The 17,500-nt window shown below is 51.4% G+C and overlaps 1 protein-coding gene across 1 annotated transcript in view; it reads left to right on the top strand.

Annotated features, from left to right (window-relative positions):
• The window catches only part of LOC110486800 (protein kinase C alpha type), a 206,491-nt gene that overhangs the window by 151,222 nt on the left and 37,769 nt on the right, over positions 1–17,500 (top strand). The window contains exon 5 of the mRNA XM_090197092.1: positions 8,096–8,224. Coding sequence (XP_090053218.1) covers positions 8,096–8,224 — 129 coding nt within the window. The remainder of the gene's footprint in view (positions 1–8,095; positions 8,225–17,500) is intronic.

Here is a 17,500-nt window from a genome sequence, read left to right as displayed (position 1 = left end):
ACCCCCCCACTACCTCTCAACTCACTCCCACCCCCACACTACCTCTCAACTCACTCCCATCCCCTCACTACCTCTCAACTCACTCCCACCCCCTCACTACCTCTCAACCCACTCCCATCCCCTCACCCCCACACTACCTCTCAACTCACTCCCATCCCCTCACTACCTCTCAACCCACTCCCATCCCCTCACTACCTCTCAACCCACTCCCATCCCCTCACTACCTCTCAACCCACTCCCATCCCCTCCCTACTTCTCAACCCACACCCATCCCCTCCCTACCTTTCATCCCACTCCCATCCCCTCACTACCTCTCAACCCAGTCCCATCCCCTCACTCCCTCTCAACCCACACCCATCCCCTCACTACCTCTCAACCCACTCCCATCCCCTCACTACCTCTCAACCCACTCCCATCCCCTCCCTACCTCTCAACCCACTCCCATCCCCTCACTACCTCTCAACCCACTCCCATCCCCTCACTACCTGTCAACCCACTCTCACTCCATCCCCTCACTACCTCTCAACCTACTCCCATCTCCTCACTACCTCTCAACCCACTCCCATCCCCTCCCTACCTGTCAACCCACTCCCATAACCTCCCTACCTCTCAACCCACTCCCATCCCCTCACTACCTCTCAACCCACTGCCATCCCCTCACCCCCACACTACTTCTCAACTCACTCCCACCCCCTCACTACCTCTCAACCCACTCCCACCCCCTCACAACCTCTCAACCCACTCCCACCCCCTCCCTACCTCTCAACCCACTCCCATCCCCTCACAACCTCTCAACCCCTCACTACCTCTCAACTCACTCCCACCCCCTCACTACCTCTCAACCCACTCCCACCCCCTCACCCCCTCACTACCTCTCAACTCACTCCCACCCCCACACTACCTCTCAACTCACTCCCACCCCCTCACTACCTCTCAACCCACTCCCACCCCCACTACCTCTCAACTCACTCCCACCCCCACACTACCTCTCACTCACTCCCACCCCCACACTACCTCTCACTCCCACCCCCTCACTACCTCTCACTCCCACCCCCTCACTACCTCTCAACTCACTCCCATCCCCTCACTACCTCTCAACTCACTCCCACCCCCTCACTACCTCTCAACCCACTGCCATCCCCTCACCCCCACACTACTTCTCAACTCACTCCCACCCCCTCACTACCTCTCAACCCACTCCACCCCCTCACCCCCTCACAACCTCTCAACCCACTCCCACCCCCTCCCTACCTCTCAACCCACTCCCATCCCCTCACTACCTCTCAACCCACTCCCATCCCCTCACGACCTCTCATCCCACTCCCATCCCCTCACTACCTCTCAACCCTCTCCCACCCCCTCACTCCCTCTCAACTCACTCCCACCCCCTCACTACCTCTCAACCCACTGCCATCCCCTCACCCCCACACTACTTCTCAACTCACTCCCACCCCCTCACTACCTCTCAACCCACTCCCACCCCCTCACCCCCTCACAACCTCTCAACCCACTCCCACCCCCTCCCTACCTCTCAACCCACTCCCATCCCCTCACAACCTCTCAACCCCTCACTACCTCTCAACCCACTCCCATCCCCTCCCTAACTCTCAACCCACTCCCATCCCCTCACTACCTCTCAACCCACTCCCATCCCCTCCCTACCTCTCAACCCCACTCCCATCCCCTCACTACCTCTCAACTCACTCCCACTACCACTCAACCCACTCCCACCCACTCACCCCCTCACTACCTCTCAACTCACTCCCACCCACTCACCCCCTCACTACCTCTCAACCCACTCCCACCCCCTCACACCCTCACTACCTCTCAACCCCACTCCCTCACCCCCTCACTACCTCTCAACTCACTCCCACCCCCTCACTACCTCTCAACCCACTCCCACCCCCTCACCCCCTCACTACCTCCTCAACCCACTCCCACCCCCTCACTACCTCTCAACTCACTCCCATCCCCTCACTACCTCTCAACCCACTCCCACCCCCTCACCCCCTCACTACCTCTCAACCCACTCCCACCCCCTCACCCCCTCACTACCTCCTCAACTCACTCCCACCCCTCACTACCTCTCAACCCACTCCCACCCCCTCACTACCTCCTCAACTCACTCCCCATCCCCTCACTACCTCTCAACCCACTCCCACCCCCTCACCCCCTCACTACCTCTCAACTCACTCCCCCCCTTACTACCTCTCATCCCACTCCCACCCCCTCACTACCTCTCAACTCACTCCCACCCCCACACTACCTCTCAACTCACTCCCACCCCCTCACTACCTCTCAACCCACTCCCATCCCCTCCCTACCTCTCAACTCACTCCCAACCCCTCACTACCTCTCAACCGACTCCCACCCCCTCACTACCTCTCAACCCACTCCCACCCCCTCACCCCTCACTACCTCTTAACTCACTCCCATCCCCTCACCTACCTCTCAACCCACTCCACCCCCTCACTACCTCTCAACTCACTCCCACCCCCACACTACCTCTCAACTCACTCCACCCCACACTACCTCTCAACTCACTCCCATCCACTCACTACCTCTCAACTCACTCCCACCCCCTCACTACCTCTCAACCCACTCCCATCCCCTCACCCCCACACTACCTCTCAACTCACTCCCACCCCCTCACTACCTTCAACCCACTCCACCCCCTCACCCCTCACTACCTCTCAACCCACTCCCACCCCCCCACTACCTCTCAACTCACTCCCACCCCCACACTACCTCTCAACTCACTCCCACCCCTCACTACCTCTCAACTCACTCCCACCCCCTCACTACCTCTCAACCCACTCCCATCCCCTCACCCCCACACTACCTCTCAACTCACTCCCATCCCCTCACTACCTCTCAACCCACTCCCATCCCCTCACTACCTCTCAACCCACTCCCATCCCCTCACTACCTCTCAACCCACTCCCATCCCCTCCCTACTTCTCAACCCACTCCCATCCCCTCCCTACCTTTCATCCCACTCCCATCCCCTCACATACCTCTCAACCCACTCCCATCCCCTCACTACCTCTCAACCTACTCCCATCTCCTCACTACCTCTCAACCCACTCCCATCCCCTCCCTACCTGTCAACCCACTCCCATAACCTCCCTACCTCTCAACCCACTCCCATCCCCTCACTAACCTCTCAACCCACTCCCACTCCCATCCCCTCACTACCTCTCAACCCACTCCCATCCCCTCACTACCTCTCAACCCACTCCCATCCCCTCACTACCTCTCAACCCACTCCCATCGCCTCACTACCTCTCAACCCACTCCCACCCCTCCCATCCCTCACTACCTCTCAACCCACTCCCATCCCCTCCCTACCTCTCAACCCACTCCCATCCCCTCCCTACCTCTCAACCACTCCCATCCCCTCACTACTCTCAACCCACTCCCATCCCTCACAACCTCTCAACCACTCCCATCCCCTCACTACCTCTCAACCCACTCCCATCCCCTCACTACCTCTCAACCCACTCCTATCCCCTCCCTACCTCTCAACCCACTCCCATCCCCTCACTACCTCTCAACCCACTCCCATCCCCTCACTACCTCTCAACCCACTCCCACTCCATCCCCTCACTACCTCTCAACTCACTCCCACTACCACTCCAACCCACTCCTTCCCACTCACCCCCTCACTACATCTCAACTCACTCCCACCCACTCACCCCCTCACTACCTCTCAACCCACTCCAACCCCTCACACCCTCACTACCTCTCAACCCACTCCCTCACCCCCTCACTACCTCTCACACCTCCCACCCCCTCACTACCTCTCAACCCACTCCCACCCCCTCACCCCCTCACTACCTCTCAACCCACTCCCACCCCCTCACTACCTCTCAACTCACTCCCATCCCCTCACTACCTCTCAACCCACTCCCACCCCTCACCCCCTCACTAACCTCAACCCACTCCCACCCCTCACCCCCTCACTACCTCTCAACTCAATCTCACCCACTCACTACCTCTCAACCCACTCCCACCCCCTCACTACCTCTCAACTCACTCCATCCCCTCACTACCTCTCAACCCACTCCCACCCCCTCAACCCCTCACTACTCTCAACTCACTCCCACCCCCTTAGTACCTCTCATCCCACTCCCACCCCCTCACTACATCTCAACTCACTCCCACCCCCACACTACCTCTCAACTCACTCCCACCCCCTCACTACCTCTCAACCCACTCCCATCCCCTCCCTACCTCTCAACTCACTCCCACCCCCTCACTACCTCTCAACCCACTCCCACCCCCTCACTACCTCTCAACCCACTCCCACCCCCTCACCCCCTCACTACCTCTTAACTCACTCCCATCCCCTCACTACCTCTCAACCCACTCCCACCCCCTCACTACCTCTCAACTCACTCACCCACCCCACACTACCTCTCAACTCACTCCCACCCCCACACTACTCTCAACTCACTCCCATCCCCTCACTACCTCTCAACTCACTCCCACCCCCTCACTACCTCTCAACCCACTCCCATCCCCTCACCCCCACACTACCTCTCAACTCACTCCCACCCCCTCACTACCTCTCAATCCACTCCACCCCCTCACCCCCTCACTACCCTCTCAACTCACTCCCATCCCCTCCCTACCTCTCAACTCACTCCCACCCCCTCACTACTCTCAACCCACTCCCACCCCCTCACTACCTCTCAACCCACCTCCCACCCCCTCACCCCTCACTACCTCTTAACTCACTCCCATCCCCTCACTACCCTCACCCACTCCCACCCCCTCACTACCTCTCACTCACTCCCCACCCCCACACTACCTCTCAACTCACTCCCTCCCCCACACTACCTCTCAACTCACTCCCATCCCCTCACTACCTCTCAACTCACTCCCACCCCCTCACTACCTCTCAACCCACTCCCATCCCCTCACCCCCACACTACCTCTCAACTCACTCCCACCCCCTCACTACCTCTCAACCCACTCCACCCCCTCACCCCCTCACTACCTCTCAACTCACTCCCACCCCCTCACTACCTCTCAACCCACTCCACCCCCTCACCCCCTCACTACCTCTCACCCACTCCCACCCCCCCACTACCTCTCAACTCACTCCCACCCCCACACTACCTCTCAACTCACTCCCATCCCCTCACTACCTCTCAACTCACTCCCACCCCCTCACTACCTCTCAACCCACTCCCATCCCCTCACCCCCACACTACCTCTCAACTCACTCCCATCCCCTCACTACCTCTCAACCCACTCCCATCCCCTCACTACCTCTCAACCCACTCCCATCCCCTCACTACCTCTCAACCCACTCCCATCCCCTCCCTACTTCTCAACCCACTCCCATCCCCTCCCTACCTCTCATCCCACCCCATCCCCTCACTACCTCTCAACCCACTCCCATCCCCTCACTCCCTCTCACCCACTCCCATCCCCTCACTACCTCTCAACCCACTCCCATCCCCTCACTACCTCTCAACCCACTCCCATCCCCTCCCTACCTCTCACCCACTCCCATCCCCTCACTACCTCTCAACCCACTCCCATCCCCTCACTACCTGTCAACCCACTCTCACTCCCATCCCCTCACTACCTCTCAACCTACTCCCATCTCCTCACTACCTCTCAACCCACTCCCATCCCCTCCCTACCTGTCAACCCACTCCCATCCCCTCCCTACCTCTCAACCCACTCCCATCCCCTCACTACCTCTCAACCCATCTCCCATCCCCTCCCCTACCTCTCAACCCACTCCCATCCCTCACTACCTCTCAACCCACTCCCATCCCCTCACACCTCTCAACCCACTCCCATCCCTCACAACCTCTCAACCAACTCCCATCCCCTCACTACCTCTCAACCCACTCCCATCCCCTCACTACCTCTACAACCCACTCCTATCCCCTCCCTACCTCTCAACCCACCCCATCCCCTCACTACCTCTCAACCCACTCCCATCCCCTCACTACCTCTCAACCCACTCCCACTCCCATCCCCTCACTACCTCTCAACCCACTCCCATCCCCTCACTACCTCTCAACCCACTCCCATCCCCTCACTACCTCTCAACCCACTCCCATCGCCTCACTACCTCTCAACCCACTCCCATCCCCTCCCATCCCCTCACTACCTCTCAACCCACTCCCATCCCCTCCCTACCTCTCAACCCACTCCCATCCCCTCCCTACCTCTCACCCACTCCCATCCCCTCACTACCTCTCAACCCACTCCCATCCCCTCACAACCTCTCAACCAACTCCCATCCCCTCACTACCTCTCAACCCACTCCCATCCCCTCACTACCTCTCAACCCACTCCTATCCCCTCCCTACCTCTCAACCCACTCCCATCCCCTCACTACCTCTCAACCCAATCCCATCCCCTCACTACCTCTCAACCCACTCCCACTCCCATCCCCTCACTACCTCTCAACCCACTCCCATCCCCTCACTACCTCTCAACCCACTCCCATCCCCTCACTACCTCTCAACCCACTCCCATCGCCTCACTACCTCTCAACCCACTCCCATCCCCTCCCTACCTCTCAACCCACTCCCATCCCCTTACTACCTCTCAACTCACTCCCACCCCCTCACTACCTCTCAACCCACTCCCATCCCCTCACTACCTCTCAACCCACTTCCATCCCCTCACTACCTCTCAACCCACTCCCATCCCCTCACTACCTCTCAACCCACTCCCATCCCCTCACTACCTCTCAACCCACCCCCTCACCCCCTCACTACCTCTCAACCCACTCCCATCCCCTCACTACCTCTCAACCCACTCCCATCCCCTCACTACCTCTCAACCCGCTCCCCTCCCCTCACTACCTCTCAACCCACTCCCATCCCCTCCCTACCTCTCAACTCACTCCCACCCCCACACTACCTCTCAACTCACTCCCATCCCCTCACTACCTCTCAACCCACTCCCACCCCCTCACCCCCTCACTACCTCTCAACCCACTCCCATCCCCTCACTACCTCTCAACCCGCTCCCCTCCCCACACATTTTCTACTCTCTCCATATCGCTCCCTATCTCTCCAAATGTCCCACCTCCCTCTTCAACTCTTCTTTCTTTCTTTCTTCTCTCTTCTCTCTTCTCTCTCTCTTATATCTTATCTATCTTTCCCATCCTCTCTCAACCCACTCTTGTTCCCTCCCCACACTCGTCATTCTCTCTCCATCTCTCCCTGTCCACATCTATCACTCTCCCTTCCTACCTCTCTAGCTTTCCCATCTATCACCCTTCCTTCCTCCTTCCCTCCCTCTCCATCCATCCATCTCTAGTGTCTCTGGTGGCAGAATTATAACAGATTGATATAAATTGATGTGGGGAGGCCTGAGGCCTGATGCCAACAAATTAGTTATTACATCCCCGCCTCTCGATCTGGCTGCCACTGGGGCTCTCCTGTCCTCCCACCTATAAAAAGAGAGGAGGGATGAATAGGTTGAGGTAGAGTGGGCGGAGATAGATGAGTGTAGAGTAGGGACGAGGGTGAACGATAGGAATGATGGTGGGGCTGGATAGATGTGGGGAGAGAGGTATGGTGAGGGTGTATGAAGATAAAGAAATCGGGGATAGGGAAGGGGGGTGAGGAAAGTAGGAAGGAGGCCTGCAGCCTCCTCTCCCTCTGGTCCCTCTCCTGTTTGTCTTCATTAGCTTCATTAGCCGCTAATAAAAACACTCAATGTGTTGTCCTCTAACACGCTTAGGGAATAAGAGGGAGAGAGAGAGAGAGAGAGAGAGAGAGAGAGAGAGAGAGAGAGAGAGATAAAGAGAGAGAGAGAGAAAGAGAGAGAGAGGGGGAGAGAGAGAGAGGGGGGGAGAGAGAGAGAGAGAGAGAGAGAGAGAGAGAGAGAGAGAGAGAGAGAGAGAGAGAGAGAGAGAGAGAGAGAGAGGCCCTGTCCAATACCTGGCTGGTCTATTGTAGAAATGGCAAATAAACACTGTTGTTAGGTATTGCACAGCAGATAACTTGCAGAGTGTGTGTTCACCATGACCAGTTAGCTGAACTTTACCATATTATGACCAGGTCCTAAACCTGATATAAACTCAATGTGTTTGTGTGTGTTTGTCCAGCCTGCGACATGAACGTACACAATCAGTGTGTGATGAACGTGCCAAGCCTGTGTGGGACAGACCACACGGAGCGCAGAGGACGCATCTTCCTCAAGATCGACGTCAGCGGAGACAGGCTACACGTCACAGGTGAGTCACACGCTACAAGGGAGAGACATGACTAAATGAAACATGCTAGCTATCTGTAAGTGACATGAGTTGTGAGTAGTGAGTGACATGACACAGACTACATGCTACATGCTAGCTACAATACATTTGACTGACATGACACAGACTACATGCTACATGCTAGCTACGATAATTTGACTGTTATGTCACAGACTACATGCTACATGCTAGCTACGATACATTTGACTGTCATGACACAGACGACATGCTACATGCTAGCTATGATACATTTGACTGTCATGTCACAGACTACATGCTACATGCTAGCTACGATACATTTGACTATCATGACACAGACTACATGCTACATGCTAGCTACGATACATTTGACTGACATGATGCAGACTTCATGCTACATGCTAGCTACGATACATTTGACTGACATGACGCAGACTACATGCTACATGCTACCTATATATGATTTATATGACACTTACAGTGCATGTTAGCTACAGTTGAGTGGCATGGCACAAGTGTCATGCTATTCAAGGAGTCTGAGTGATGAGCTGCATTCTACATGTCATGGTCAGTCACATGCTACACACAACATTTGAGTGGCACCCTAATACCACCCTAGTCCGCAGAATGTGTGTGCCTCTTCCCTGTTTATATTTCTGTCTCTCTTTCATCTCCCTCTCATCTCCCTCTCCCTCTCTCAATTCAATTTCATTTAAAGGGGCTTTATTGGCATGGGAAACACATGGTTCGGTTCGGGCCTGTGACAACGAGGAATGTTGGCAGAGGCCCCATCTGATACCCGGTCTCAGTCTGGGTGGGCAGTACCCTCCTCGCCTCTCCCCTCCCCATTTCAACACAATCAGGGACTGTGAGACACATGGCCAGTGATGAGATTCAGTGTTTCACAGTTTATTTGATATATTCTGTCATTTCCTTTTTCCTAAATACCTAGTTACTACCACATGTCAAGTGTGCGTGTTTGTTGGTGGGTGTGTGTGTTCCTGCTTGCATGGCCTGTAACTCTTTATCAGTGAGATGTATTGACAACCTTAAAGGGATACATACCCATAGACTTCCAGTCATTGTGCTAACGCTAGTTAGCATTGGCCCGAGAAACTACCTCTAACTTCCTTCATAAAGAGACATTAAAATGTTATCCACAAGTTCATCTGACTCTGGGAAACTAGATAAAGGGTTTCATTGCCAAAATCCCAAAGTATGAGTTAACAGTGACAGGGATGTCGATACAGTTGACAAGGCCACCAGACTCTCTCAAAGAAGAGAGGGTTACTGACTCAATTCCAGAGAGAGAGAAAGATACAATAGAAACACACATGTCACGAACGTCGTCAGGGAAATGACCGGACCAAGGTGCAGCGTGGTGAGCGTACATTTTATTTTATTAAGAATGTCACAAAACAAGAAACAACAAAAATGAACGAGAAGCTGACTAGGGCTATACAGGCCACTAACACAGACAACTACCCACAACTATGGTGGCAAAACAGGCTGCCTAAGTATGATTCCCAATCAGAGACAACGATAGACAGCTGTCCCTGATTGAGAACCATACCCGGCCAAAACATAGAAACAGAAAACATAGAAACAAAGAAACTAGAATGCCCACCCTAGTCACACCCTGGCCTAACCAAAATAGAGAATAATCGCTGCAGGCTCCGGACCATGGACCATCACTGGAGGCTTCGTGCCATGGACCATCACTGGAGGCTTCGTGCCATGAATCATCACTGGAGGCTTCGTGCCATGGATCATCACTGGAGGCTTCGTGCCATGGACCATCACTGGAGGCTTCGTGCCATGAATCATCACTGGAGGCTTCGTGCCATGGATCATCACTGGAGGCTTCGTGCCATGGATCATCACTGGAGGCTTCGTGCCATGGATCATCACTGGAGGCTTCGTGCCATGGATCATCACTGGAGGCTTCGTGCCATGGATCATCACTGGAGGCTTCGTGCCATGGATCATCACTGGAGGCTTCGTGCCATGAATCATCACTGGAGGCTTCGTGCCATGGATCATCACTGGAGGCTTCGTGCCATGGATCATCACTGGAGGCTTCGTGCCATGAATCATCACTGGAGGCTTCGTGCCATGGATCATCACTGGAGGCTTCGTGCCATGGATCATCACTGGAGGCTTCGTGCCATGGATCATCACTGGAGGCTTCGTGCCATCTGGCCTGGTTCTTGGAGCAGGCACCGGGTACACTGGGCCGTCCTGGCTGGATGGTTGCCTAGATGGTTACCTTCGCCCGGCAAATGTGGGGCGCTGGCACAGGACGCACTGAGCTGTGCAGACGCACCGGAGACACAGTGCGCAGAGCCGACGCAGGATATCCTGGCCCGTAGAGACGCACTGGCGGCCAGATGCGCTGAGCCAGCACCACACGTCCTGGCTGGATGCCCACTCTAGCCGGCCGATGCGGGGAGCTGGAATGTAGCGCACCGGGCTGTGAACGCGCACTGGAGACACGGTGCCTGACCAGTACCACGCTCCCTACGGTAAGCACAAGGAGTTGGCTCAGGTCTCCAACCTGACTCAGCCAATCTCCTCGTGTGCACCCCCAAAACATTTTTTGGAGTGGCCTCCCGGTCTTTCGTGCCAGCCGTGACCCTGTGTAATCCTGGGCCCTTTTACTTGCTGCCTCCGCCTTCCTCGCTGCTTCCACCTGCTCCCACAGCAGGCAATCCTTTCCCGCCAGGATCTCCTCCCATGTCCAGGATCCTTTCCCGTTCAGGATGTCCTCCCACGTCCAGGATCCTTTCCCGTTCAGGATGTCCTCCCATGTCCAGTCCTCCTTACCACGCTGCTTGGTCCGTTTGTGGTGGGTAGTTCTGTCACGAACGTCGTCAGGGAAATGACCGGACCAAGGTGCAGCGTGATGAGCGTACATTTTCTTTTATTAAGAATGTCGCCAACAAAACAACAAACACGAACGTGACGCTGACTAGGGCTATACAGGCCACTAACACAGACAACTACCCACAACTAAGGTGGCAAAACAGGCTGCATAAGTATGATTCCCAATCAGAGACAACGATAGACAGCTGTCCCTGATTGAGAACCATACCCGGCTCTCTATGGCCAGGGCGTGACAACACAAGACAGAGAGAGAGATTAAGAGAAAAAAAGACAGAAAGAGACTGAGAGAAATGGAAGATAGAGTGGATGAGAGAATGTCACTAAAAATGAGCGAAAGAATGACAGAGAGAGAGAGAGAGAAAGAAAACAAAAAGAGAGAAGCAATGTATTTGAGCCAGAAGGTCTGCCAAGCTGAGGACTGAACAGTGGCATCAGATTGTGTATGTTCCCTGTGGCTTCCACAGACATGTGGAGGCCATTCTGGTGCAGCGCCATGTGAAGTTGATTAAATCTGTCCAGCCAAGAAAACACAAACACATCTCCAAGGCTCTCTCCAATACAATACGCCTCTCCACACTCTTTTTGTCCCTCCCACTTTCTCTCTTTTTCCCTCTCTCACTCTTTCTCTCTCTCTTTCCCTTTCTCTCTTTGCTTCTCTCTCTCTCTCTTTCCCCCTCTCTCTCTCTCTCTCTCTCTCTCTCTCTCTCTCTCTCTCTCTCACTCTACCTCTTTCCATAACACTGCCCTCTCCTCACTTTCACCTGTCCTCATCTCTCCTCTCATCTCCCCCTCCTTTTCTCCTCTGTCCTGCAATAACGTCTTCCTCTACTTCTCTAAAACTGTATTTTCCTCTCCCTCCTCACAGCTCTCTCCTTCAATACCCCGCTATCATGTACAATCCCTCACTCCTATTTTCCTAAACATCCCTGCCTGCAGTCCTCACTTTTCATCCCCCTCTCATCTATATATCCTTCCCCACTTCCTCCTAAGTAAACCTGCTCCCCTCTCTCCTTGAATAATCCAGCATTCCCCTCTCCCTCTTTCTCCTCTCCCTCCTTCCCCTCTCCCTCTTTCCCCTCTCCCTCTTTCCCCTCTCCCTCTTTCCCCTATCCCTCTTTCTCATCTCCCTCTTTCCCCTCTCCTCTTTCCCCTCTCCCTCTTTCCCCTATCCCTCTTTCTCCTCTCCCTCTTTCCCATCTCCCTCCTTCCCCTCTTCCTCCTTCCTCTCTCCCTCTTTCCCCTCTCTCTCTTTCCCCTCTCCCTCCTTCACCTCTCCCTCTACCTCTTTCCCCTCTCCCTCTTTCCCCTCTCCCTCTTTCCCCTATCCCTCTTTCTCCTCTCCCTCTTTCCCATCTCCCTCCTTCCCCTCTTCCTCCTTCCTCTCTCCCTCTTTCCCCTCTCTCTCTTTCCCCTCTCCCTCCTTCACCTCTCCCTCTACCTCTTTCCTTTCTCTCTCCTTCCCTCCCTCTTTCCCTTCTACTTTTTTCCGCTCTCCCCTCTTCATCTTTCCCCTCTCCCTCCTTCCTTCCCCTCTCCCTCCTTCCCCTCAACCCTCCTTCCCCTCTCCCCTCTCCGTCCTTCCCCTCTCCGTCCTTCCCCTCTCCCTCCTTCCCCTCTCCCTCTTTCCCTCCTTCCCCCTCCCTCTTTCCCTCTCCCTATTTCCCCTCTCCCTCCTTCCCCTCAACCCTCCTTCCCCTCTCCCCTCTCCGTCCTTCCCCTCTCCGTCCTTCCCCTCTCCCTCCTTCCCCTCTCCCTCTTTCCTCTCTCCCTCTTTCCATCTCCCTCTTCCCCTCCCTCTCCATCCCTCTTGTACTGTCCCTCACTCTCTTTTGATTATCCATCTCTCTCATTTCCTCCTCCCTCTATCTCTGTCCTCCTGTACCCAGCTCTTCTCACCCCCCTTCACCCTACTCTCCTCTTCTCCCCTCCCTTCCACCTCTCATCCTTATTTCCCCTGCTCCTCTCTCTCCTTCCAAGACCAAAACAATAACCTAGGGCCAATAGGGATCTCCAGTTAGCTCTGGAGTTTAACCATCACAGACACATGGATGCAGACACGTCCATTTCTGCTGTCTAAGCTCCTGTCAGAAAACACACACACACCACACACACACACACACACACACACACACACACACACACACACACACACACACACACACACACACACACACACACACACACACACACACACACACACACACACACACACACACACAGGGGCATCCAAGGACCCAGCCAGTGACACACACAGTTCGTGGAGCCACTGAGCTGAGAAACACAGTGATGTCAGTGTGTTTGTGTTGATAAGAAGATACATTTAGTAGGAGCTGGCATGCTTCAGTTTGAGAGAAGAGCTAAAGTCTACATTATATTCACCCAGAGCTGTGAGAGAACCACTGCTTGGCCCAGAGATATTGTTCCTCTGGGGTAAATAATGCTTTGTATGGAGTGGAAGTAAATTGAGTGAATGTGCTGAATGACTCTAAACATACATTCTCACCGTTCAAAATGAGAATAGTTTGTTACTTCCAGACACCTGTTTTGATTGAGTAGAGCTCATCCATGTCATCCTTTATTATCATATGAGGTCAAATAAACTGTTTAAAAACAGACTCCAAAGCCCTGGGAATCAATGGAAAGCAGAAGCAGCATAACAGACATAAAACTATTTTATTTATTTAACTAGGCAAGTCAGATAAGAACAAATTCTTATTTACAATTACAGCCTACCCCGGCCGATCCTGGGCCAATTGTGCGCCACCCAATCACAGCTGGATGTGATGCAGTCTGGATTCAAACCAGGGACTACAGTGATGCTTCTTGCACTGAAATGCAGTGCCTTAGACCGCTGCGCCACTCGGGAGCCCGGGTACAGTGTGTGTGATTCTCTCTCTACTCTACTGTTGAACAGTGGGAATCAACCCAGCTCATCAGATTACCAGACATGCACTGATGCTACACTACTACTGATACTACACTACTACTGATACTACACTACTACTGATGCTACACTACTACTGATACTACACTACTACTGATACTTCACTACTACTGATACTACACTACTACTGATGCTACACTAATACTGATACTACACTACTACTGATACTACACTACTACTGATACTTCACTACTACTGATACTACACTACTACTGATGCTACACTAATACTGATACTACACTACTACTGATGCTACACTACTACTGATGCTGCACTACTACTGATACTAAACTACTACTGATACTACACTACTACTGATACTACACTAATACTGATACTACACTACTAATGATACTACACTACTACTGATACTACACTACTACTGATACTACACTAATACTGATGCTGCATTACTACTTATACTACACTACTAATGATACTACACTACTACTGATACTACACTACTACTGATACTACACTAATACTGATACTACACTACTAATGATACTACACTACTACTGATACTACACTACTACTGATACTACACTACTACTGATGCTACAACACTACTGATGCTACAACACTACTGATGCTACACTACTACTGATACTACACTACTACTGATGCTGCATTACTACTTATACTACACTACTACTGATACTACACTACTACTGATGCTGCATTACTACTTATACTACACTACTACTTATACTACACTACTACTGATGCTACACTACTACTGATACTACACTACTACTGATGCTGCATTACTACTTATACTACACTACTAATGATACTACACTACTACTGATGCTGCATTACTACTTATACTACACTACTACTGATGCTACAACACTACTGATGCTACACTACTACTGATGCTGCATTACTACTTATACTACACTACTACTGATGCTGCATTACTACTTATACTACACTACTACTGATGCTACAACACTACTGATGCTACAACACTACTGATGCTACACTACTACTGATACTACACTACTACTGATGCTGCATTACTACTTATACTACACTACTACTTATACTACACTACTACTGATACTACACTACTACTGATGCTGCATTACTACTTATACTACACTACTACTGATGCTGTATTACTATTTATACTGCACTACTACTGATGCTACAACACTACTGCGGCTGTATTACTACTTATACTACACTACTAATGATGCTACACTATTACTGATGCTACAACACTACTTATACTACACTACTACTGATGCTACAACACTACTGATACTACACTACTACTGATGCTACACTATTACTGATACTACACTACTACTTATACTACACTACTAATGATGCTACACTATTACTGATGCTACAACACTACTTATACTACACTACTACTGATGCTACAACACTACTGATACTACACTACTACTGATGCTGCATTACTCCTTATACTACACTACTACTTATACTACACTACTAATGATGCTACACTACTACTGATGCTACAACACTACTGATACTACACTACTACTGATGCTGCATTACTCCTTATACTACACTACTAGTGATGCTACAACACTACTGATGCTACACTACTACTGATGCTACACTACTACTGATGCTGCACTACTACTGATGCTGCATTACTACTTATACTACACTACTACGGATGCTACACTACTACTGATGCTACACTAATACTGATGCTGCATTACTCCTTATACTACACTACTAGTGATGCTACAACACTACTGATGCTACACTACTACTGATGCTACACTACTACTGATGCTGCACTACTACTGATGCTGCATTACTACTTATACTACACTACTACTGATGCTACAACACTACTGCGGCTGTATTACTACTGATACTACACTACTACTTATACTACACTACTACTGATGCTACAACACTACTGATACTAGACTACTACTGATACTACACTACTACTGATACTACACTACTACTGATACTACACTACTACTGATACTACACTACTACTGATGCTACAACACTACTGATACTACACTACTACTGATACTACACTACTACTGATACTACACTACTACTTATACTACAACACTACTGATGCTACACTACTACTGATGCTGCATTACTACTTATACTACACTACTACTGATGCTGCATTACTACTTATACTACACTACTACTGATGCTACAACACTACTACGGCTGTATTACTACTTATACTACACTACTACTGATGCTACACTACTACTGATGCTACAACACTGCTGATGCTACACTACTACTGATGCTGCATTACTACTTATACTACACTACTACTGACGCTACAACACTACTACGGCTGCTGCATGCGGACATCACTTTGTTATACAACATGGCATCTGAATTTCAAAAGCTTTTCATGGGGATTGAGCTGCCTTCCGTCCAGATTTCTACAAATCTCGTTTAATTTTAGAAATAGTATATTTTGTAATTGTGCTGCCAGGGCAGGGTCATAGTGGATTATGCTGGCAAGGGGCACAGGGTTGAGTGAGGCAAATACCATGCCCAGTTGATATAAACAAACATTACCTGAGCACAAACCAGGGCCCATATTCACAAAGCCTCTCAGAGTACGAGTGCTGATCTGGGAACATGTGCCTTTTAGATCACAATGAAGAAGATGAGGGGCATTCCTGCTCTGAGATGGTTTATGAATACTGAGTCATGAGTCATATAAAGATTAGGAAGTAGGTATCCCGGCTCTGTCAAAGGTTTTTATGGGCATTAGGTGCTTATCTGTATAAACACTGAAGATCCTGAGCCTTCCAAAAAAGGAAGAAAAAAATGATCTCAACCCTAATACAGTATTTGTACAATTGTATTTGTGTGATTATTCACCTCTAGTTAGATGTCCAGTCGTCTCTAACTACAATGTGATTCTATTACAGATACAGTAATGAGAGTTAGCGACGTAGTGAAGTGTAATAACTCTTTCTGTATGACCATGTCATTTATATACAGCAATATCTGTGATCTGCACTAAAAGAGACTTCAAAGAAGAAGAAGCTGGGACTATAATAGAAGAGATGTTCTTTCCTGTGTTTCTATTCCTGGATGAAGGACTGAATGATGAGTACTGGTAGAGGCAGTCCTGAGTGACGGATGTCATGGCGGTGGTACAGAGTCTCTTGTTGTGTGTGTGTGTGTGTGTGTGTGTGTGTGTGTGTGTGTGTGTGTGTGTGTGTGTGTTTAATGAGCACTCCTGGAGTGTATGGACAGGACTGTATTGAGCGAGATGTGAACTTCTGACTTGGGCTGTCAGCTAGAGAGAGCTGTAATAGAGACCTGGGGCTCCCTCTATTGGGCACATAGACACACAACAGGAGACAAGTCACTTCATTTACCCATGAACCAGATGTATACACTGAGTGTACAAACCATTAAGAACACCTGCTCTTTCCATGACATAGACTGACCAGGTG

Source organism: Oncorhynchus mykiss, chromosome 13 (genome assembly GCF_057628025.1).
Source record: "Oncorhynchus mykiss isolate SJ-2025 chromosome 13, ASM5762802v1, whole genome shotgun sequence".
Classification (NCBI taxonomy): domain Eukaryota; kingdom Metazoa; phylum Chordata; class Actinopteri; order Salmoniformes; family Salmonidae; genus Oncorhynchus; species Oncorhynchus mykiss.
The sequence above is the reverse complement of the archived record's forward strand: the minus strand, read 5'-3'. Positions and strand labels throughout refer to the sequence as shown.